Consider the following 21420-nt stretch of genomic DNA (forward strand, 5'->3'; position numbering starts at 1 on the left):
TTTTCCGGAAAATTAACAACCCTAGGTGAAACAGTATTTCCCTCTTCCGAGTTTACTGCTACAGCATTTCCATGGATAAAATCCCAGTCAAATACGCTAGGTACATCACCATCTTTTAACAGCTTTTTTTCATTAACTCGACATGACATAATCAGAGGTTTTAAAATGGTGAGAACAAACAAAAATGTTTGTCACGTTTGGAGAGTAAATATAATCGCGACGCCTTATTCGCTTGAGCCAAAATTGTCTTGTTACCTGGTCTTTGGGTACTTTAAGATATGACACCTTTATTAAAATTCATGACTTAGCAATTTTAATTATTAAATTGAAGTTGTAATAGTCTTACAATTTTTGATGGCATCCGCTGCTTGCAACCCAGCACACAACAAACGTTTCCCATAATGACTTTAACTAAGGCTTATTATCACTTGAATATAAATAATCAATATCTTAAAAAATACTTATTTAAAACTTTCAATTTATAGAAAGTAATACTGAAACAATAATAAAAGTCTGACTTATCGTATTGATACTATTTTTTGCTTAAATCAATAAAATATAAAATATTTAACTTGGAATAAACACTGAGAATCTGAGATGCATTCCACAGAAATACAATCAACCACTTCCATGCAAGTGCCATCTATAGGCGCTTTAACATATTAAGAGACGAACCTATGATGATTGAATACCCGTTGAATAAGTAAGACCCTCTTACTTATTCAACAGGTATCTAAAAATTGAAAGTTTTAAACGAGGGGCTGATCACTCCGCGTAATCGGTGTACAGAGCCGTACCTTTGACTGTACTAATGGGATTACGCGTAACCTTTGAAGTCCCTGCCTTTGGCAGTGCTAATCTAAGCGTAATCCGGTGTACAGACTTTCTAAGAGTGGTTAGCCCCTCGGTTTTAAATAAGCATTTTTTTTAAAGATATTGATTCATTTTATATTCAATTGATAATAGGCCTTGGTTAAAGCGGCGGCAACTGTGTCGGTCACAGGAGTCAAGCAAGACTAAAAACTGCAGAAATTAGCGGGGCACACTACGCTTCCTGGCGTTTTCTTGTGACGTAGATGGGTTGGAAATTTTCCACCGTGCCTCTCTATTTTACAACTGACCACCTGCATTTTGGGCTAGTTCCTTTTTCGTTTTATAATAAATAATTAATGCACTGAACCAATAATAATACCTTTAAATAATTATAACACACTTAACTAAATCATACACGACTAGATTATTATTGAATAAATCCACAATATATTTACAGAACAATTTGGTTCAAGACCCTTATCAATATAAAAAAAACAGTTGGTCCAAGACACTAATAAACAGTAATATTTATAATCGAAAGTTTTGAGACATCTGAAACCTGCTTAGACTGCTTGTCGGATTTATATCGGGTGTCAACAAAATATTTATATTTTAAACCGTATCAACTGATCGGATAATATCCAAACGTAAGTGCAGATAGTTTGATATGTGATATTAATTTCCTTTTATCAGGTAACACAAATGTTATCTGATAATCATGTTTCACTTATGAATGCTCCAATACTTACGTTGCTATAAGTGTTACTATAATCTTTTTTTTTGTAATTTCAATAAAAAATATATTTCAGGTGGTTCTCATATTGTATTTAATCTTAATAATGTCACGGTTTTGAAATGTATCTTTAATTGGAGTATTTTAAAATTTGTGCATGAAAAAAGATACAAAGAAAATTTATAAATGGGTAAATATAAAAGATTGTTTATATCAAGGTTTTAAAGGCCGCGATTGTGATTGACTGATTGTAAGTGAAGAATAACAAAAAATATTCATCGTTTTATCTTTTTTATTTCAACTTTTAAAAATGTGCCGATGATTATAAATATAACATTTGATTGCCATGAATTTAAATAAAATCACGAAGGAAAGGTGACTTCTTTGAAGAGCTCATTTTCCCCAAGGGAACCCGCCGAATTGGGGAAAGGGAAATCCACCGCCATTGTAACCTGCGGAATAATCAAGAAAAACAAATTAATATGCTTCACTAAATAATTTTGTGGTGAATATATTAATTAAGAATTTATCTGACCTCCTCCTCCTCCGTTGCTGTTTCCGAGGTGAAGTCCGTGATTTCCGAAGAAGAATCTGTCCTGTCCTTCCTTGCCTGGTTCTCCCGGGGCGGGGGCTCCAGGGCCGTCCTGGGGTCGGCACAAAGCGCAGGACATCAAAGCGACGACAATAGCGAAAACGAAGACTGATTTCATCTTTAGGAAAAAATAATAATAATAATGTTTCAATATCTGGAAAGAAAGTAAATACCACTTATTGCGCCCAGATGACAAGATACAATAATAAGAAGGATAAACAACAATGCATAATAGCAATAAATAAAATTGAAAATAGTAAATAAACAATTATAAAGATAGGGCAGGATGTAATTGTGAAGCCGGTGCTACGGTGGAAAATATTATTTCTAATAAAGTAGTAGCTATTAATTTTCACGTTATTTATATTAATTATTTACCAAATGCGATTTAATCTATGGTTTTGGGTTAATTTAGAAGTCGAAAATATTGTAAAATTGAACACTTACGATGCAAGTTGGTTTCGGGAGTGCGACGAGGTACTAAAGGATCTTCGTCAGAGTCGTGAGTGATGATAGATTTGGAAAGCTCCCACTATTTATACCATTTCCACTTGTCAGCTTATCCAGTTATCTTCTGAGAAGTATTGGAAAATAACCCTGCAGTAATATGTTGCCGTTTCTCGGCTTTTCCCGTAGTCAAACCGGTTTCCAAACGATGCGCGTGATTTATTTCGTGTGCACGTCATATTATCGGGATGGGAACGGTCAAAGTTCAGGAGGGGTGTCTTTGATTTGGAGCGGCTAGTGCGATGAGCTTTAGTAGCAAATTTTTTTTCCGCTTGAATGCCTCATACAATATGTGTATATAATATTGTTGAACAATGTTTTAGACTTTTGCTCTTACATATTGGTCGGGCTTTCGCCCACTTGGTAAAAAGTAATTACATCACAAATTAATTTTTGAAAGTTTTTTTTATCTTTCGGCGAATTTCCTAGATTTTCAACTAAAATGACTACGATAGCAGGATATTATAATTTATTTTCGTCCTTGGGAATATTTTGATACTAGGAAGCTCTGTGCTGATCTTAACCTTGATTGATCAATTTTTATAAAAATTTGCGATAATGAGAAACATAATTACTCCGACTATGCTGAAGATGGCGCCACACAACACTGGGGCTGTCCTGCTTCTAACGAATAACGGCCAGAGTTAAATAGTGCATATTTTTAAGAGAGTCCACGGGACCCGGACCCCTCCACCGATTTTTTTTCGACGAATCCAGGACTCTTCCCTCTTTCTCCCCCCCTCGTTTAAATTTATATGTTCTTTAATCTATCTTTATTCCTCCATATTATATTCAAAAATAAATGGCAAATAACCAGGCAAAGCATATAAATTTTTTATTGTAATTATAAAAGAGACAGTCAGTAATCGAACAACAGCATCAAAGTTTACTTATTTTCATATATGACCGTGATCGGGTAAATTAAAATGCTCGTAAATATTATCACAATTAATTTACCCATGAAAGTCTTCATTCCAAACCCATAGAGCTTAATTTTTTTTCTACCTTTATTCATTTTAATAAAGCAAAATTTTGGTCTTCAATGGCACTGTTACAATTACTGTGCCTAATGGAATACAGAGATAGACTATTAATTATGGACTAATAATTTCCATACTTCATTAGTCTAAGACTAACGAAGTATGGAAATTATTCCTCACACGGGCCACACCTGTTTAAGAGGTTTTTCTCTGGTAGGCCCAAGTTTTCCAAATTTTTGGTCATTGTCAATTTCTATAGGCCTCACCATAAGTTAATGATACCTTTAACTTATTAACTTATGGCCTCACTGATAAGTAAATAGGGGAGCTCTAGCTCCGTGGGGACTCCGACTAATATTCGGAGAGCTGAAATAGTACACTATACAGATTCCTCAAAGAGAAAAATAATGGAACTTTTTATTTAACTCTCGAAATTTTCCCTCTTTTTACACAGCTAACGATATAATTTGAGGGAGTCCCGTCATTTTTTCGGGGGTTTTTGACGCGTGGACTGCCGCTTTTTACAAGTCTGATCTTGGAGGAGGGAAGTATTCTGGAGTGGAAAATCCCATAGCGGTAATAAGAACGTCCTTTCCCGCCTATGGCTGTTAGAATTACCCAGACTACCCTGGTTTTTGGTCGGACGTCAGCTTTATCTGCCATCATTCTGGCTTGATGACGTCCGACCAAAAAGTGCATGATGGGAATTTTGCAAAGCCGCAGGTGGCGCCCGACTTTTTAACTCCAGAATACTTCTCTCCTCCAAGGTCTGACAACGGCACGCATTCACAATGGCACCTAGGAGCAACAAACACAACACCCCACCATGGAAGAATAAGTCTTCCATGACCCCACACAAGGAGAACGCAACCCGTCAAAAGTCGTGGATTTTCTTGTGTACGTTTTTTATTGGCTAGACGCTTTAACGCCTGCTGCCGTCGGAAGGGGAAAATTCGGAAACTGTCTTCCCCCCGGCCGTAAAACGTTCAGCGTAAAGGCTCGTGACGCTCGTCCAATGAAATTCGTACACAACGCTTCGTTAGCGTGTTTAAAGGCTAGCTGCGTTCTCCTTGTGTTTGTTGCTCCTAGATGGCACGGTCCAGTTAACACCCCATCGTTTACTCGCGTCGGAAGAAAAATAGACCATGTTGTCAAAAATAAAATTTGCGAGGCTAATACCATGGGCCAAGTAATGATAAATCCAGGACATGACTGCCGTACCTTCGCGCGTACTAAATCCAACATCTACTAGAAATAACAAGCGGCCAATTTAGAGGGGGGAGTAAAAGCGGATGAAAACAATTGGGGGCAACCTCCAGCAGTATTTCCGGTTTCTTGGGCGCCATCTATTGGTGTCTAAATAAATTTGGAATTATAGTAACGGTTGAAATTTCAAAATATACGTAGCGGTTATTTATCATTTTAACTTGAGTAAGATGGGTAAAGTAAAACATTGCGTTTTTCCTAAATTTAATAGCGATTCTCGTTATTTACATGTAGATTTTGTGGCATTTCCAAAGCCAAAACAAAAACCTATACAATGCAAACAATAGGTGGACTGGTTATATTAGCTAAATATCATTACTTGGCTAATACCAAGGCACCACCCTAGGCTCAAGTCATCTAGCGATTTCTTAAGACTTTAAATGAGGTGACCAGGTTAAATGGCGCGAATCGTCCCAACCTAGTCATTCCTATTAAGCCTAACTAAATATATTATTGATATAATAATAATCAGCTAGGCTAATACCCAAGGCACTACGATAGATGGCATCCAAATCTTGCGTTTAATCACGAAATGTCATATGATCAACATTAAGCAATGCTCTTATTAAGAAATGTATTGCAAAATCTAACATTTAAATTAAAAGTACCATTTTCCTAATTTAAAATTAAAAAATTTCCGGATTTTCATATAAAATAACCACGGTACCAGACGGTACTGATAGCATATACATTTTTAAATATTTAATTTAATGCCCTTTGACTTTTTTAGGACTAAAATAGCCCATCTCGTTTCGTACAGTAAATAATCGAGAAAAATCAGTTTTAAAATCTAAAATGGCCGCCGTAGCGCGAATTTCGCCTGCTGGTACACCTTTTTAGTTCCACATCGATATATATATATATATATCGAAGTGGGACTATTGCTATGGACGGATTGTCGTTAAGTGTTGTGTGTTTGTTTGTTTGTTTGTTTGTTTGTTTGTGTGGAAAGCAACGACACGGCAGATGGCGCTGCGAAAATAATTTGCAGTTTAGGCAAAAACTCCGATTATTGACGCCTTTACGCTCTCGGCCACTGGAAGCTTACCAAAATTTGTTCGGAACTTCTACTGTATTCTCGTCAGTTTTAGCGACGCGGGGGGAGTTGGCTAGTTAAGTTGTCGAAATTCTAGTCCGTTTTTACGCCTTATTTTTCGTATATTTTCGGAGTTTAAGGTCAAGTGAACCTCAAACTTCGCGTCGGGTGGTGGGTGGTGGGTGGTGGGCACACTCGCTTAAGATGCCTCGCTCGAAAGTGAGTACTCGAATAAACGAGCTCGAAAATTTTAAATGTTCGGGTGGTGAGCAGTGGTAGGTGGGCACACTCGCTTAAGATGCCTCGCTCGAAAGTGAGTACTCGAATAAACGAGCTTGGAAATTTTAAATGTTCGGGTGGAGAGCAGTGGTAGGTGGGCATACTCGCTTAAGATGCCTCGCTCGAAAGTGAGTACTCGAATAAACGAGCTCGAAAATTTTAAATGCCCTCTTCCCCATATGTACTTTTAAATGCTCTAAAAGCCCCACAATGAGATACTTATTTTCTTATTTAAATAAATCAACAAGAGACATTAAAAAACTTCATCACTCGTTACACCAAACAAAAGGTTCAAGACAAACTACGAGTTCAATCCACACTGACGAACTTCCTTTTGGGTAATAAAAGCAATAGAACCATAGAGAAACAATTATAAATTGAAGTCACTATCGGGAGAAGGTATTATATTATTAAGAACACGCGTACGCTTAAAAAGTTAAAGCATTGAAGACTCTATTTCCCTTCACACACTTACGTACCGCCATTATTAATTATTGGACTCCCATACTCATCCAAAAACTAGGGGCATTCGGGCATATGTAGTTTTATATCTATGAAGGTAAATTTTTATTTCTATAATCTTTGCCGTATACCATTCGCAAAACTTAGGTATATTAACTCACAAGTTCACGTAAAGACTACCCGTTTATAGCTCTACCACAAATAGATCGAAATTTAAAATATAGCTTTTTGTCAAATTACCTTTCAAGTTAAGTCAATAAATGACCTCAACAGCTTATGAATTGGTTTGCCCACCCGTGTATCCTGATGGTGGGCGGTGGCCTCTCTTTAACATAGGATGGTAAATAGTATATCTAACTATAGGAAATCACATGGGCTCAACAGTTTTTATATTAGTTTGCCCACCCGGGTCTCCTGATGGTGGGCGGCATCCACCCTTTCACTTAGGGTGGCAATTTATATATCCAACGATAAGAAATCACAAAGCCTCAAAAGCTTTGTATTAGTTTGCCTACCTGTGTCTACTAAGGGTGTATGGCTTTGCCCATTCGAATACACTGATGTGGAACTAATATTACGGCCTGGGCCGACTTGTTATTTCATGCCCCCAAAGCAAGAAATATTGGAAGTGGGGTTGGAACGCTGACAGCATCGTTGAGCACTGTACAACGACGATTAAATAATGTTTACTTCTATCAGAATCTCATAATTTTGGGCTACTTTTGGGAACGCTATTGCGGGAAAAAACGTTGAGTTATGTACGACGGGAATAATAAAATGTATTCTTCTATCATAATTTAATATTTTTCAAAATTATGTAAAATTTATGGTTCATAATACGCTATTATGTACGTCGATAAATATTCTTACTTATACTGCTATCATATTCTTTATTTTTTTAAAATTATTGTTCAAATGGATACCTTCCCTGATACCACCAACAAAGGCTAAAGTGCCTTCATTGCTTTAATCATCAGATAACAGGGATTTCCTTGGATTGGAATTGGGCTGTATCGTAGAGAGAACAATTTTAGTTCGACCGAGTTTCCCAATTTAGGTGTTTTTGAGTGTACGGGATCTTCAAAATTAATCTGGCAACTCCGCCACCGACGCCGCCGCCGCTCCCACAGGAATGCGTTTGGAATCCGAGCGCCGTTCGCGTGTTTGAGGACTAAAACCATGTAACGTAACTCGTGTAGTTATGAGGTGTTTTCGAGCTAAAACCGTGTAACGTAATTCGCGTAGTTATGAGGTGTTTGCGAGCTAAAACCATGTCACGTAACTCGTGTAGTTATGAGGTGTTTGCGAGCTAAAACCGTGTAACGTAATTCGAGTATTTATGAGGTGTTTGCGAGCTAAAATCATGTCACGTAACTCGTGTAGTTATGAGGTGTTTGCGAGCTAAAACCGTGTAACGTAACTCGTGTAGTTATGAGGTGTTTGCGAGCTAAAACCATGTAACGTAACTCGTGTAGTTATGAGGTGTTTGAGAGCTAAAACCATGTCACGTAACTCGTGTAGTTATGAGGTGTTTGAGAGCTAAAACCATGTCACGTAACTCGTGTAGTTATGAGGTGTTTGCGAGCTAAAACCATGTAACGTAACTCGTGTAGTTATGAGGTGTTTGCGAGCTAAAACCGTGTAACGTAACTCGTGTAGTTATGAGGTGTTTGAGAGCTAAATTAATGGGGGGGGAAACATATAAACCAAACTATGCTAAATAAGTGTGACGAAGTAATAATATGTTGACTGCACAGCCGCGTATGGCCAGAAGTTATTCTTAAGTGTTGCACTTACCATGCACTTACTTATCGCAGCCATGTATGGCCAGAAGTAATAAATAAGACACCTATCTTCATTTGCCAGAGGCAAAGAACCTTTCACAGGGGCGAAATTTCATTAACTATAAAAACTTTTAGCAAGAGATGGGTAACAGATGGCGTTCATATCAATTTTCGTTTAAACCAATCGCGAGTCCTTTAAGTTTTCACAGAAAACTATGGCGGCTGGAGTTCCGGATGGTTTAATTTTTCCGATCGTAGGTTATGTACATTCGTTATCGAACATACCAAAATTTAGTGAAAATGATATTCAAGAGTATTATAAATCCCGGAACAATACGCAAGATCATTTGAAAAGAAGTTATAACTTCTTTATTGAAGAATACGTAGAAAGGAAAACCATAATGACGTTCACCGATAGGTAAGCCTCGGACTTCATATTTAGGTTTACCTTAATAATTTTAGGTTCAAACATTTTATTATTTTCTTCTTTTAACAGAGACAAATGCATTATCTACGTAAAAGGAAAATGCTTCCGAAGCCAAAAATCAAGGCTAGATCCTTATACGGTAGTAACTGCATTGCATGTAGAAGGAATTATACTGGATGGTTATTGTGAATGCCCGTATGGAACTACGGGAACATGTAACCATTTAATAGCTATGTTAAGACTATTGCTACATCTTCAAACATCTGCAAGGTCACGAGATGATGTTGAAAATACCCCAGTTTCTTGTACGGAAATGCCGCAACGCTGGAATAGGAAAAGAGGGGATAAGATAAGACCGTTGTGTCTTTTAGATGTAAATTTCCAGTCACCAAAGGAGAATGGCTCCGCTAAAGAAATGTGTTCAAAGACGTACGAAGCTCGCCGAAATGTAAGAACTAAGATAGAAATGGAGGAAGAAGTCTCCAAGATGGCAATGAAGTTTGACTTCATGAAATTGATTCCACAGCCAAATACGAAAGGGTGGAAAGAAACAAAGCTTGGCTGTGCATCAAATGGTTCACCTCTAACCTATCAACTGACAAACGTAGATAGTTCAGCAGATCTTATCCACAATCTAACCAAGTATGCACCACAATTTCGGGATTCGCGGAATAAATATATCTCATCAGTTCAGATTCCAACATTTGTCAATCATATTGATCATTACAAATCAATGAGTTGTGTGTTCCCTTTGAATGAAGTTCAATCGGAATTATTTAAAGTAGGTGAAGCTTAAACTCTAATATCAGAAGTAAATGAACCGAAGTTATCAGTCTCCTATATTTCCCATACTGGATGCATTTTCCTTATGCGCTCAATCTAAAATTTCAATATTGTGTTTCGCGTATCCCAATTTACCCTAAAATTACCACAATATAGTAAATTTTATTTGGTGAGGCCATCTACAATTTCTTATGTATTCTATTATTTAAACTAGCTGAGTCAGGTAATGTATTATTATTTATGACAAACAAGTGATTTTACTACGGAATAAAATGATTTTTTGAAAATACGTACGCGCTAGATAGCACTAGACATAAGCTAAGTGATTAAGATAAATCCATAAGGAAAATGCCTCCCATTTTCATGCTCGGTTTGATAACTTTGGTTCATTTACTTCTGCTAATATCTAGTATAATATAAAAATACTGACTATCATCAAATTACAGAATATCACGCTAACCCAGAAGGAATGTGCAGAAGTGGAGAGAAAAACTGTAGATCAATCCGATGAATGGAAGAATATGAGAAAGAACCGTCTTTGCTCGTCTTCATTCGCCTCTGTCTGTCGGCCTAAGCGGAAGGAGTGGTCAAAGCTAGGTATAGAAAATGTTATTTTTCCTTCGGACATTGGCCACATAAGAGCTGTGAACTATGGTAAAAAAATGGAATCTGTGGCAAGGCTAGAGTACATAAAACATATGCATGAGCTTGGACATAAAGTTGAAGTGAAGTTGAATGGATTAATTATCTCTCCAGAAATGTTTTGGTTAGGGACTACGCCAGATGGCATAGTGTTCGACCCAAAAGAAGTTCAGTCTTTTGGTCTTTTAGAAATTAAGTCGGCCTATACCATGAAAGACATGAAACCGTCGGAGGCAATAAATGACCCAAAGTCATATATGAAATTAGTTGATGGTTCGCCACAGCTCAAAACATCTCACCCATATCATTATCAAGTTACAGCACAAATGGGATTGACAGGCTTTAGTTGGTGTGACTTCGTGGTCTACTTTGAAAAGGGTTTAATAATAGAGAGAATTAGATTAAATGAAAACAAGTGGAATGATATGATCATTAAGCTTGAGGAATTTTACTTCAACTTTATGCTCCCAGCTCTTGCTGAATCTCAAAGAAAATAAGTGATATTTTATTCTTTATAATTTAATTTCCCCAAATTTGTTTATTAGAATGAATTTTAATTTTAGGGTTTTAGAATATAATTATATATTTTAAATATTAGTACGTAAAAGTACAACATTTCTTAAACAGGGTATTAAAAATTAGTTCCTTTCATACTCAAGTCAATTTAGTGAGATTTTATGAGTAGGTAAAAGTACAACTTGCCTTAAACAGGGTATTAAAAATTAGTTCCTTTCATACTCAAGTCAATTTAGTGAGATTTTATGAGTAGGTAAAAGTACAACTTGCCTTAAACAGGGTATTAAAAATTAGTTCCTTTCATATTTAAGTCGATTTAGTGAGATTTTATGAGTAGGTAAAAGTACAACTTGCCTTAAACAGGGTATTAAAAATTAGTTCCTTTCATACTCAAGTCAATTTAGTGAGATTTTATGAGTAGGTAAAAGTACAACTTGCCTTAAACAGGGTATTAAAAATTAGTTCCTTTCATATTTAAGTCAATTTAGTGAGATATTTTATTTCTGTAAAAATTTAATTTCCCCAAATTTGTTTATAAGAATGAATTTTAATTATGGTTTTAGAATATATTAGATATATTTCAAATATGAGTAAGTATGTAAAAGTACAACTTTCCTTAAAAGATCTCATAGTAAAAATAGATAATTGACTTATTTACAGTTTAAAACTAATGAAAATGAGTGAAATCAGTGCAAATGTATTTTTGCCTCTTAAGAAATTTAATTTAAAACCTATTAAACACAATGTATTTTGATCTGGTTTACATTCTAATGAAAAAATTAAAATTAAAATTTACATTAGGTTGTCATGTTTTTAAATTACATCCAATTCTCTTCATCGCCATCTTCGCTAATTGCCAATAACTTGTTAAATTCATCCAAGTCAATTAACGAGTCAGTAGCTTCGTCTTCTTCGCACTTCAATATCGGATTTTGGAAATTGGTTAAAAGTACTACCACAGTCCAAATTTGATTGATCATAGGAGCTAATGTTATAGGAATTGGCCTGTCAAAAATATGAAATCGCTTAATTTTATTTATACGACGTTCCACATGAATCCTAACTTTTGCAATATTTTGACATTCAATTATTTCTTCTTTTGAAAATTGACTTTTCTCCTTTAAAAAGGCGGGTATGTTTAAAAAAACCTTCACAGGTAGTTCTTTTAGCAAATCCTCGATGAGAAACCCTTTATCTGCCATAATTGAATCATTTTCGTTAAATTCTAATCCTAAAAAACCACTTTTCCTAGTCAGTTCTTTGTCAGAAATGTTACCAGTGTGTAGCGCAGACACAAAAGTGACGTAGCCATTTGGATTTATTCCAATTAAACCTTTGTACGTGTTCGTCGATTTATAGTTGGAATAAGTAGCCGTTTGCAAAACCATAGATTTTGAAACTTCGCATTTTATTTCCGTTGCGTCAATTACGCACCGTGTAGAAGGGTATTTAACTTTAAACACTTCCGGCATGTGTTTATCAATGTCTTTTCGATCTGACCAAATATTCATTTGGCCCAGTTGTAAATACATGAAGTTAATCCACGATATGCACGTAGAACTTATCACACTTTCGGAAACACCAAACCGATGTGCCAAATCTTTAACCATAAGACCCAATCTTAACCTCATCATAACTATCAAAAATTGGTCCATAACTGATAATTTCCTAGGGCGTCCAGCTGGAGAGGTGCCATCTTCTTTGGTATTCCTGCCCCTCCATATAATCACATTTTCTCCGTTTGGGCCTGGGTTTAAATAGTCAAATAAATCCATGAGTTTCTTGTACGATGGTAACCCTGTATAGAAACTTATATTGTCGTCGTTGTCTTTAATTGATTCGATGCTAAAAGCCATTTTGTTCAATTTATCTCCTAGAAATAAATTCTTTTCTTTTTCTTCTTTAAGTTCTTTTTGGGTCTTCTCTAAATTGTGCTTAAAATGATTGTTCTTAACTACTAAATCATCTACTTGCTTCTTTAGGACTTCTACTTGCTTTTGAAGATCAATTTTTTCAGCTTGAAGGGTTTCTATCGTGGGTTTCAAGGATTCTTCGACGTTGTTTATTTCTTCGTTCTCCATTTGACCTTCTTCCACTACCATTGCTGTAGCTTCTGTGTCCTCAATTGCAGGTGCTTGTTCTTCAAAAGCTTTCCAAGGAAATAAAGATGGTAAAGCTCCATCCATTAGTATCCCTTTTTTATTGGCTACATTTTTTACAAAATCATCATCTTTGAAATGTAACGAGCAAACGTGAATGCCTGCTACAGAATTGTACAGATAGTCTCTTCTCCGAATAAGTTGCAACCATTTTTTCCTTTGAGTCTGAGTTGATGGTACTTTATGATAAGACACCTAAAGCAAATATCCATTTTTAGGAGACATATCATATATTTTAATCCAAAGTTACTTACATTTTTTCCAACTTTATCTATGTTTCCTTTTTGTTTACACATAAAAACACTACAGTATCTCATGACTAAGGCTTAAGAGAAAAAAATGATTCTTGTTTTGTCTATTTTAACAGTACAGAGAAGTTCAATTTAAGTATAACTGAAGATTAAAATAAATAAATACATGAATATATTTAGTGGTATTTACGTAGAAACATCACTAAATAGACAATTAAACGTTTGTACAATTAAAAACATGAAAAAGGTTGGGGAAGATATTTTTTTACATCGAGACGTAAGTTACGCATTTTTAACCAATCACCACAGACCACGATGTGAACGCCATCTTTCGACAAATATAAAAATTAAAATTTATAGTTGATGGCGTGCGCCCCTTCGGTTCATCTATTCTGTATGGTATATGAGGATAGGTGTAGAGTGTCATTGGCACTAAGATCTTCGAGGCCTTGGGCACTAAGACCTTTGTAGGCCCTATTTCTTAGAAGAAATTTATTAAATGTAATATTTTCATACTCATAGACTTTTGTAGGCCCATTCGAACCTTCGTAGGCCCCTTCAAACTGAGCACAGTGCCCATTGTGTCCATTGGATAGAACGACCCTGCCCCTGATTTCTGGTAATGTTTGAAATCGGACATTTTTTTACCCCGTCTAATGAAATATATATATTATGTGGAAGGACCCCACGCGAACGTCTAGTTTGGTAAATGTAATTTGCGAAATATTCATCAACAAGAAACCGTAGAACATATAAAAGAGTTATAGCAACTTGCCTCATTTTCCTTCACAGTTCGCTTTAGGGCGTATCCGGGTTTGAACTGTGTACCGTTTTTAAACCACTTTTTTGCATCACTTTAATTCAATAGACGGTAAAATAAATTCCAACGGCTTCCCAGCCTCTGAAGGGTTTTTGAATTTGGGGGTACGAAAAAAGGGGAAACGTTTCGTGACAGCATGGCTGCCAGCTTCCCCGCTTCGCGACTTTAATTGTCACTGAAATAATTTCAACCGTTTTTCACGTCTATTACGATTGATCTCAGTTAATAATTTGTATTTTAATTTAAAGAATTCAAGTTATAGGTAAATTTACAGTTAAACAACCATTTTGTCTAGCTTTTATTCCCGAAACATAACCGTCAGTTTATTTAGATGGCGCCACGTGCTCTACGAAGAATCACGATTTAGATATTTGTTACTCGGCGACAGTTAAAAATTGGTCTCTGCGCATGCTCCAATACCAACCAATTGGCTAGTTTCCAGTTTTTAAGTGGCAATGACGGTTTAAAATTCCACCGACATTTATTTTACCGTCTATTTCAGAGGGTGGCTTTTAACCCAAACAGCCCCCCCCCCCCCTTAAAGGAGCCCTTGCTTTTAACTTCCGGGTTGGGTTTGGATTCCCACAACGCCATTTAATACAGCCTTGCTATTAACCTCCGGGTTGGGTTTGCGTGAAGGATTCCTGGCTTTGCAAGGATTTATAATATACGGCAATCTAATTGTTTTTTAAGTTAATTCTTTTAATGTGAATTTCTCCGGCTGGTTCCGGGTGGTTTCATTGGTGAAAGTACATTTCAGAACATTTTCTGTGATTGAAATTAAAATTAACTGGTTTCGGTGGTACAGAAGTAAGTAAAAAATGCCGAGATAAGTGATTTTTAAAAGAGATTTGAAATGTGAATTGAATTCTCACTTGTTTTTATGATGGTCTGACTTAATTTTTAGCACTTTTCTCTATTTCCATTACAAGATTAATATAGCGATTACTATAAATGTAAAAGTGAAACCTCGTTCAAATATATATTTCTATAATATAGGATCAAAGTGGTATTTTGGTTCGCACGCGCTGTTTAATTCTTAAATAAATTCACCCGCGCAATTTGGCACGCAGTCTCTGAAATAAAAAATTGTTATTTTATCTTATTCTACATGCTACTATCGCTGTTGTTAAATAGTGATTTATAATTGCGCTCGTAAAAACAATACTTGGGGTTCTGGTTGCAATTCATCAGTCTTCATTTAGTTTGATTACATTTATTTTTAATAGAGTTATTTTTGCTTAATTTCCTGGATATCATGTAAATGTATAATGTGTACAAAAGAAATATACATAAATACATTTTCGTACCTGAAATTCAAATTTAAAGAACGCGGACCGATAGGTCTTCGAGGAGGAGTTTTAACATAATTTAGCCCAATTGTTGTTTTTATTAAAAGTTTCGTTAATGAATAGTGAGTAGACAATTCACTAGCGAAGCCCCCCGGAGGAAATGTGTTCAATACCAAGGCCGCGTTGCCACTTTGTACTCGACGGAACGCGACTCGCCGGTTACCTCCCGAATTTTCCGACCGATGTAAATTGATTAGATATTATTATTATGATAAGGCACGGTAGGCACCAGATAATGTGCTGGAAAATGCACCACGGTAAACTATGTTGCAAATTAAAACTAATTAAATTAAATTAATCCTGATAAATTGCTATCGCTACCGCTACCTGAGAGCAACCCAAAACAACCCTATCCGCTACGCACCTGCTGGCAATAGAGTTTCCCGACAAAATATTAAGCTTCCAAATTAACAAATTTGTATGTATAATTTCAGGAATCACAAAAAAATTAGTTTCATCATTATGTTTATTTTCCAATATAATAAAGGCAGGATTGCGTATAAATAATTCATGTACAACTGATTTAATGACAATGGATGGATGGTGATGGCAGAGTGATGACGTTTAACCCCAGGGGAATGCGCCGGGGAAGGGGTAAGGCTGGGCGTGGTACTGTCCGGGGTAAGGGTATCCGCCACTGGGGCGTCCTCCGTTGCTGTTGCCAATTTGGATTCCGTGGTCTCCGAAGAAGAACCTGTCCTGTCCTTCCTTGCCTTCCGCTCCTGGGGCCCCGGGGCCGTCTTGAGGTCGGCAGAATGCGCAGGACATCACGGCGGCCACGATAGCGAAAACAAAGATGGATTTCATCTTTAAAAATCAACAAAAAAAATAATTTTAAAATTAGGCGAAGATCATGTTAATTAAGAGGCAGTCTTTATTATTTTCAAATCCGATATTGAAAAGCTAACTTTCCAAGTTTAATTTAAATTTAATGAGAGGATAAACTCAAGATTGGTTTTAAATTTCAAATCTAAGCGTTTCTTTATAGCAGACAAAACAGTACTTACGATGTGAGGTGGTTTTTGGTCTGTTACTCCTGGACTGGAAGACTGAGACTGGCTGAATGGTGGTCGAATATTCGGGTGCCCCCTTTTTATAGCAACATCAGTCGGCCTTTGACCGGTTTATCGCCGATTCTCATCGCACTGTCTCGCTCGTTCTTGGAAATGAAGACAGAGCCCCATCATGACGTTGGCCACGCCGTTTTTCGGCGATTGCACCACCTCCTTTGAAATATTTCTGTCTTCGTCAACTCGCGGAAAATCAGCCGAATGAGCTTCGAGTGTTTGCAGACCAACGTCAAAGAATCAAGTTATCCGCACGTGCTGGTTCGAAAATCACGTCCTATTGTTATAACTCTTTCCCTACTCAAACCATGCGTGACGTGGATTAAATCTGGTTTGACAGTCACCAAGACTCGGACAAATTATGAATTGAAAACTGAACCAATACTCCGCCGCGAGGACGTGAAGTGCGGCAATTTTTGATGCCTCGAGGAACTTTTTAATTAATACAAAATCCAACATTACGTGTCGACTTTACAGAAAACGTAGTGGAAAAATACTTATTTTAAGTTACAATATTTTATAATGAAAAATATTATTCCATCAGAATTTCTTTTTTTTAATGAAACATTTTTATTCACCGTAAATATATTTATTTTTAATGAAAATTTTTTTATCAGCATAAATAGTTTTTTTCAATGAAACATTTTTATTCAGCATAAATTGTTTTTTTCCCCATACATTATATTTTATTCGGAATATATATAGTTCCTCAAATGAAAAATGTTTTATTCGGAATAAATAGTTCCTTAAATGAAAAATGTTTTATTCAGAATAAATAGTTCCTTAAATAATAAATATGTTATTCGGAATAAATAGTTTTTTTCAATGAAACATATTTTATTCGGAATAAATAGTTCCTTAAATTATTTTTTTTATTCGTAATAAATAGTTCCTTAAATGAAAAATATTTTATTCGGAATAAATAGTTCCTTAAATGAAAAAATTTTATTCGGAATAAATAGTTCTTTAAATGAAAAATATTTTATTCGGAATAAATAGTTCCTTAAATGAAAAATATTTTATTCGGAATAAATAGTTCCTTAAATGAAAAATATTTTATTCGGAATAAATAGTTCCTTAAATGAAAAATATTTTATTCGGAATAAATAGTTCCTTAAATGAAAAATATTTTATTCGGAATAAATAGTTCCTTAAATGAAAAATATTTTATTCGGAATAAATAGTTCCTTAAATGAAAAATATTTTATTTGGAATAAATAGTTCCTTAAATGATAAATATTTTTTCTATATTAAAAATGCCATTCCCATTAAATACAAACATTTTTTCAAAGACAAATATTTTGATCAATAAATAATTTTATCTTTCATAAATATTTATTTATAAGAAGGGTTGTGCATAATGCGATTGAAGGACAAATCGATTTGAAAAGGGGTGTAGAAAATATTTGCATTTTCAAATTGTTTGCAATAGCCGTTTGCAGGAATCCGTACCTCTACTTGGAATGCTGATCGTGGCAAATTTTCGTCTCGATGTGGCTGACCGTTTTTTTTTTGACGTCACTATGTTAACTTAACAAACAACAACGTGACAGGGGAGCGCGCAAAGGGAATTTTCCCCTCGTAGGCGGGGCCAAAGCCGTGTGAGTGATTTGTCAATTTGTTTGGTAATCAATATTTTATTTAGATTTTTATGCAAACTAATATATGAAACGTTTACGACATACTTGTTGTGTTTGTCCGGGTGTTTCTTAATTAACCTGCCAGGCTAATACCCAAGGCACCACCTTAGGCCTAAGTCGTCAAGCGACTTTTGAAGCCTTTAATTCAGGTGGCCGGGTTACAATGCGTAGGAGGGTGGTGGCAAGCCCTGCATGCCACGCGATCGAGCCAACAGCTCCCTACACTAACTATTACCGTTAACCTCAACAAGTTTTTATGGAAGGGGAAACCGAAGAACTCGGGGGAAAACCCTTTAAGCCAGTGAGGAGAGAACTTATTAAGGTACGAGATAGTCGGTTTCAATTTTAAAATAAATTTAATTAATTATGACTTCGATTATGCTAAAGAAGGCGCCACACAACACTAGGGGGCTTTCCCGCTTGAATATAATAGTTAACGGCACGCGACGTATTCTCAATGGCACGGTCCAGTTAACACCTCATCGTCCATTTGAGCCGGAGGAAAAATAGACCATGATGTCCACGGATCGTTTCAACATAGTCAATCTTATTAAGCATAGTTAAATCATGTTATCCGCAGTATTAATTATAAATTTTAATTTTTAAATATGAAATAAAATACTCTACGACCATTGTATAGATTACAATAGCCCGTTTCGACAAGAAAAATAAGGACGACTATCTCAAAATGGCCGCCGTATCGCTAACTTCTGTTGGTAGACATTTTCAATCAGAATATTCCATGATTTAGATGAGGCTTAGGAAAATTAACGAGGGTTTGTAATTGTCAATTCTATGTTCAGATTTAATAATTGATTATTTTTCGTTAAAGTAAGCGTTAGTTTTCATTTGAAATGGCTTAGTTTTCATAAGCCTTGGCTTTAAATTAACAAAGTCGTATTTTGGCGTCATTGAACAAAATATGTATTGCAATTTAATCAAACGATGGTACTCGTGGTTTTTAAATTATGACGTCATAATATTTTTCAGAATATTATGACGTCATAAGCGCGCGCAATGAGCAGCTACGGCCCACGTGGCGGATAAAATCCCTTATAAAAATTCCACAGCTATTTGCTCAAAATAAATCATAAAAGATAAAAAAGGCAAACCAAGCACGGACACTATATAAAGGAGCAACGAACGCGGATCGTTACATTACATTTGATCAACCCCTACTCATTTCAAAATTGATATTAAACCTCGTTTTGTAATTAACTCTCGCTTCTCAAAAGCCCGTAAGCATGAAGTTCCTAGTGTACGTGACCATCATCAGCGTCTCTCTGCGCTGCGCTTTCTGCCGACCGCAGCTACAAACGCTGGCCAGGCCGGATCCAGGACAGTCGGGGAACGTTAGTGAAAGCAGATTCTTTTTTGGCAACGACAACGACCATTACGGAAACGCTCACGGTATCGGAGATTCCTTTTTTCTTAACACCAAAATATTTCTTTAGTAGAGTGGAAAATTAATTCAACTGATTTCGGTGCAGGTGGCTACGGAAACCAGCAGCCGTATCCCAGTGGCCCTTATTTTAATCCAGGGATATTCCCTGGACCTTTTTACGGAGGACATCGGTACCCATTCAATTACGGAAAATAACCTTCTCGACCACGGCCCTGGAGTAATTATAGAACACGTTCCTGAAATATTTCCACTTCTATCTCGTGTCGAAAAATGACTAACCCACTTACTCTAAAATAATGTTTTGAAATACATAAAGTAGCACTTCTTTAAATGTTATTGATTTTGATTCAAATGAGTCTCTGTAAATTTGAATCAAGAACGAATACAGTCAAAGTTGTTCCGCAGTGGGATAGCTTTAATTTAGCACGTCAACCAGGTCCAATTTCAAACGATATTTATTAGTGGGAAAATTAATTGAAAAAAATATTTATGCTGAAAAAAATAACAATCATTTTTTTATACTTTTTATGAGGATTAACTATTTTTCTTAGTGCTCGTACCATTGTTTTAAAATTAAATTTAACATTTAAATAAAATTAAATTTATTTGAAAAAATAAGCTTTCGATATTTTGAGCTAAAGCTAACATTACAAATGTAAACGACAAATAATTAAATATAGTTTGTTGAACAAACTTTTCATATAACAATACAAAAAATTCACTTCAATTTTAATTTTTCTTTTTCCCTATTAATAGCCTTATTTGTCTATAGATCGGTATATAATACGTATTGCCTATGGGCGAATTACGGTGGAAAATATTATTTATAATAAAGTAGTAGCTATTATTTGAATGCCATTTATATTAAATATTTGCCAAATGCGATTTAAACTCTGGTTTTAGGTTAATTTAGAAGTCGGAAATATTGTAAAATATAACACTTGTCACTTACGATGCAAGTTGGTTTCGGGAGTGCGACGATGTTCTAGGGTCGTCGTGAGAGTCGTGAGTGTATGTTGCGGGAAAAAAACGTTGAGTTATGTACGACGGGAATAATAAAATGTATTCTTCTATCATAATTTAATATTTTTTTAAATTATGTAAAATTTATGGTTCATAATACGCTATTATGTACGTCGATAAATATTCTTACTTATACTGCTATCATATTCTTTATTTTTTTTAAATTATTGTTCAAAAGGATACCTTCCCTGATACCACCAACAAAGGCTAAATATTTCCGACTTCTAAATTAACCTAGGTTACAATGGCGGTGGATTTCCCTTTCCCCAATTCGGCGGATTCCCTTGGGGAAAATGAGCTCTTCAAAAAGTCACCTTCCTTCGTGATTTTATTTAAATTAATGGCAATCAAATGTTATATTTATAATCATCGGCACATTTTTAAAAGTTGAAATAAAAAATATAAAACGATGAATATTTTTTGTTATTCTTCACTTACAATCAGTCAATCACAATCGCGGCCTTTAAAACCTTGATATAAACAAGCTTTTATATTTACCCATTTATACAGTTTCTCTGTATCTTTTTTCATGCACAAATTTTAAAATACTCCAATTAAAGATACATTTAAAAACCATGACATTATTAAGATTAAATACAATATGAGAACCACCTGAAATATATTTTTTATTGAAATTACAAAAAAACGATTACAGTAACGTAAGTATTGGAGCATTCATAAGTGAAACATAACGAAATAAAAATATAAATATTTTGTTGACACACGAAATAAATCCGACAAGCAGTCTAAGCAGGTTTCAGATGTCTCAAAACTTTCGATTTTAAATATTACTGTTTATTTTCCTTTCTTTTTAGGAAACCTAATGTCAGATAACTGTCCAGCTAACTAAATCTGGCGTCAATTATTAAAGCAGATCAGTACT

General features: G+C 35.5%; 2 protein-coding genes and 4 long non-coding RNA genes across 9 annotated transcripts in view; 3 read left to right on the forward strand and 3 right to left on the reverse strand.

Annotated features, from left to right (window-relative positions):
- LOC149925208 (uncharacterized) overlaps nucleotides 1–21420 on the forward strand; it is a 93162-nt gene that overhangs the window by 11228 nt on the left and 60514 nt on the right. The window lies entirely within an intron of this gene.
- LOC149925210 (uncharacterized) lies at nucleotides 1837–20523 on the reverse strand. 2 transcript variants are annotated; one of them, XR_016477065.1, is made up of 3 exons: nucleotides 20467–20523; nucleotides 2082–2256; nucleotides 1837–1998 (listed from the first exon to the last, which is right to left on the reverse strand). It is a non-coding gene; the product is annotated as an uncharacterized LOC149925210 (long non-coding RNA). The 2 variants fall into 2 exon arrangements; XR_016477064.1 differs by lacking the exon at nucleotides 20467–20523 and adding an exon at nucleotides 2586–2633.
- On the forward strand, nucleotides 8565–11011 carry LOC149925211 (uncharacterized). 2 transcript variants are annotated; one of them, XM_090160712.1, is made up of 4 exons: nucleotides 8565–8870; nucleotides 8949–9327; nucleotides 9406–9660; nucleotides 10109–11011. In XM_090160712.1, exons 1-4 carry the CDS (start codon nucleotides 8668–8670, stop codon nucleotides 10799–10801), a joined length of 1530 nt encoding a protein of 509 aa, XP_090016838.1. In that variant the 5' UTR covers nucleotides 8565–8667; the 3' UTR covers nucleotides 10802–11011. The 2 variants fall into 2 exon arrangements, with proteins under 2 accessions (XP_090016838.1, XP_090016837.1); XM_090160711.1 differs by having other exon boundaries at nucleotides 8567–8870; nucleotides 8949–9660.
- On the reverse strand, nucleotides 11534–13352 carry LOC149925212 (uncharacterized). 2 transcript variants are annotated; one of them, XM_090160774.1, is made up of 3 exons: nucleotides 13234–13352; nucleotides 12097–13174; nucleotides 11534–12015 (listed from the first exon to the last, which is right to left on the reverse strand). In XM_090160774.1, the coding sequence occupies exons 1-3, from the start codon at nucleotides 13294–13296 to the stop codon at nucleotides 11639–11641; spliced, it is 1518 nt and encodes a 505-aa protein (XP_090016900.1). In that variant the 5' UTR covers nucleotides 13297–13352; the 3' UTR covers nucleotides 11534–11638. The 2 variants fall into 2 exon arrangements, with proteins under 2 accessions (XP_090016900.1, XP_090016899.1); XM_090160773.1 differs by having other exon boundaries at nucleotides 11534–13174.
- On the reverse strand, nucleotides 15903–16493 carry LOC149925213 (uncharacterized). Its single transcript, XR_016477063.1, has 2 exons — nucleotides 16410–16493; nucleotides 15903–16209 (listed from the first exon to the last, which is right to left on the reverse strand). It is a non-coding gene; the product is annotated as an uncharacterized LOC149925213 (long non-coding RNA).
- LOC149925214 (uncharacterized) lies at nucleotides 19298–19799 on the forward strand. The gene is made up of 2 exons (XR_016477080.1): nucleotides 19298–19519; nucleotides 19600–19799. It is a non-coding gene; the product is annotated as an uncharacterized LOC149925214 (long non-coding RNA).

The sequence above is a fragment of the Leiobunum rupestre genome, chromosome 10 (genome assembly GCF_980474605.1).
Source record: "Leiobunum rupestre chromosome 10, qqLeiRupe1.1.hap1, whole genome shotgun sequence".
NCBI classification, from domain to species: Eukaryota; Metazoa; Arthropoda; class Arachnida; order Opiliones; family Sclerosomatidae; genus Leiobunum; species Leiobunum rupestre.

Coding starts and splice junctions, on each gene's coding strand:
- LOC149925212 (XM_090160773.1), bottom strand. CDS start 13,296: ATGAGATACTGTAGTGTTTTTATGTGTAAACAAAAAGGAAACATAGAT. Junction 13,175..13,233: donor TAGATAAAGTTGGAAAAAAT/GTAAGTAACTTT, acceptor TATTTGCTTTAG/GTGTCTTATCATAAAGTACC.
- LOC149925211 (XM_090160711.1), top strand. CDS start 8,668: ATGGCGGCTGGAGTTCCGGATGGTTTAATTTTTCCGATCGTAGGTTAT. Junction 8,871..8,948: donor ATAATGACGTTCACCGATAG/GTAAGCCTCGGA, acceptor TTCTTTTAACAG/AGACAAATGCATTATCTACG. Junction 9,661..10,108: donor TTCAATCGGAATTATTTAAA/GTAGGTGAAGCT, acceptor ATCAAATTACAG/AATATCACGCTAACCCAGAA.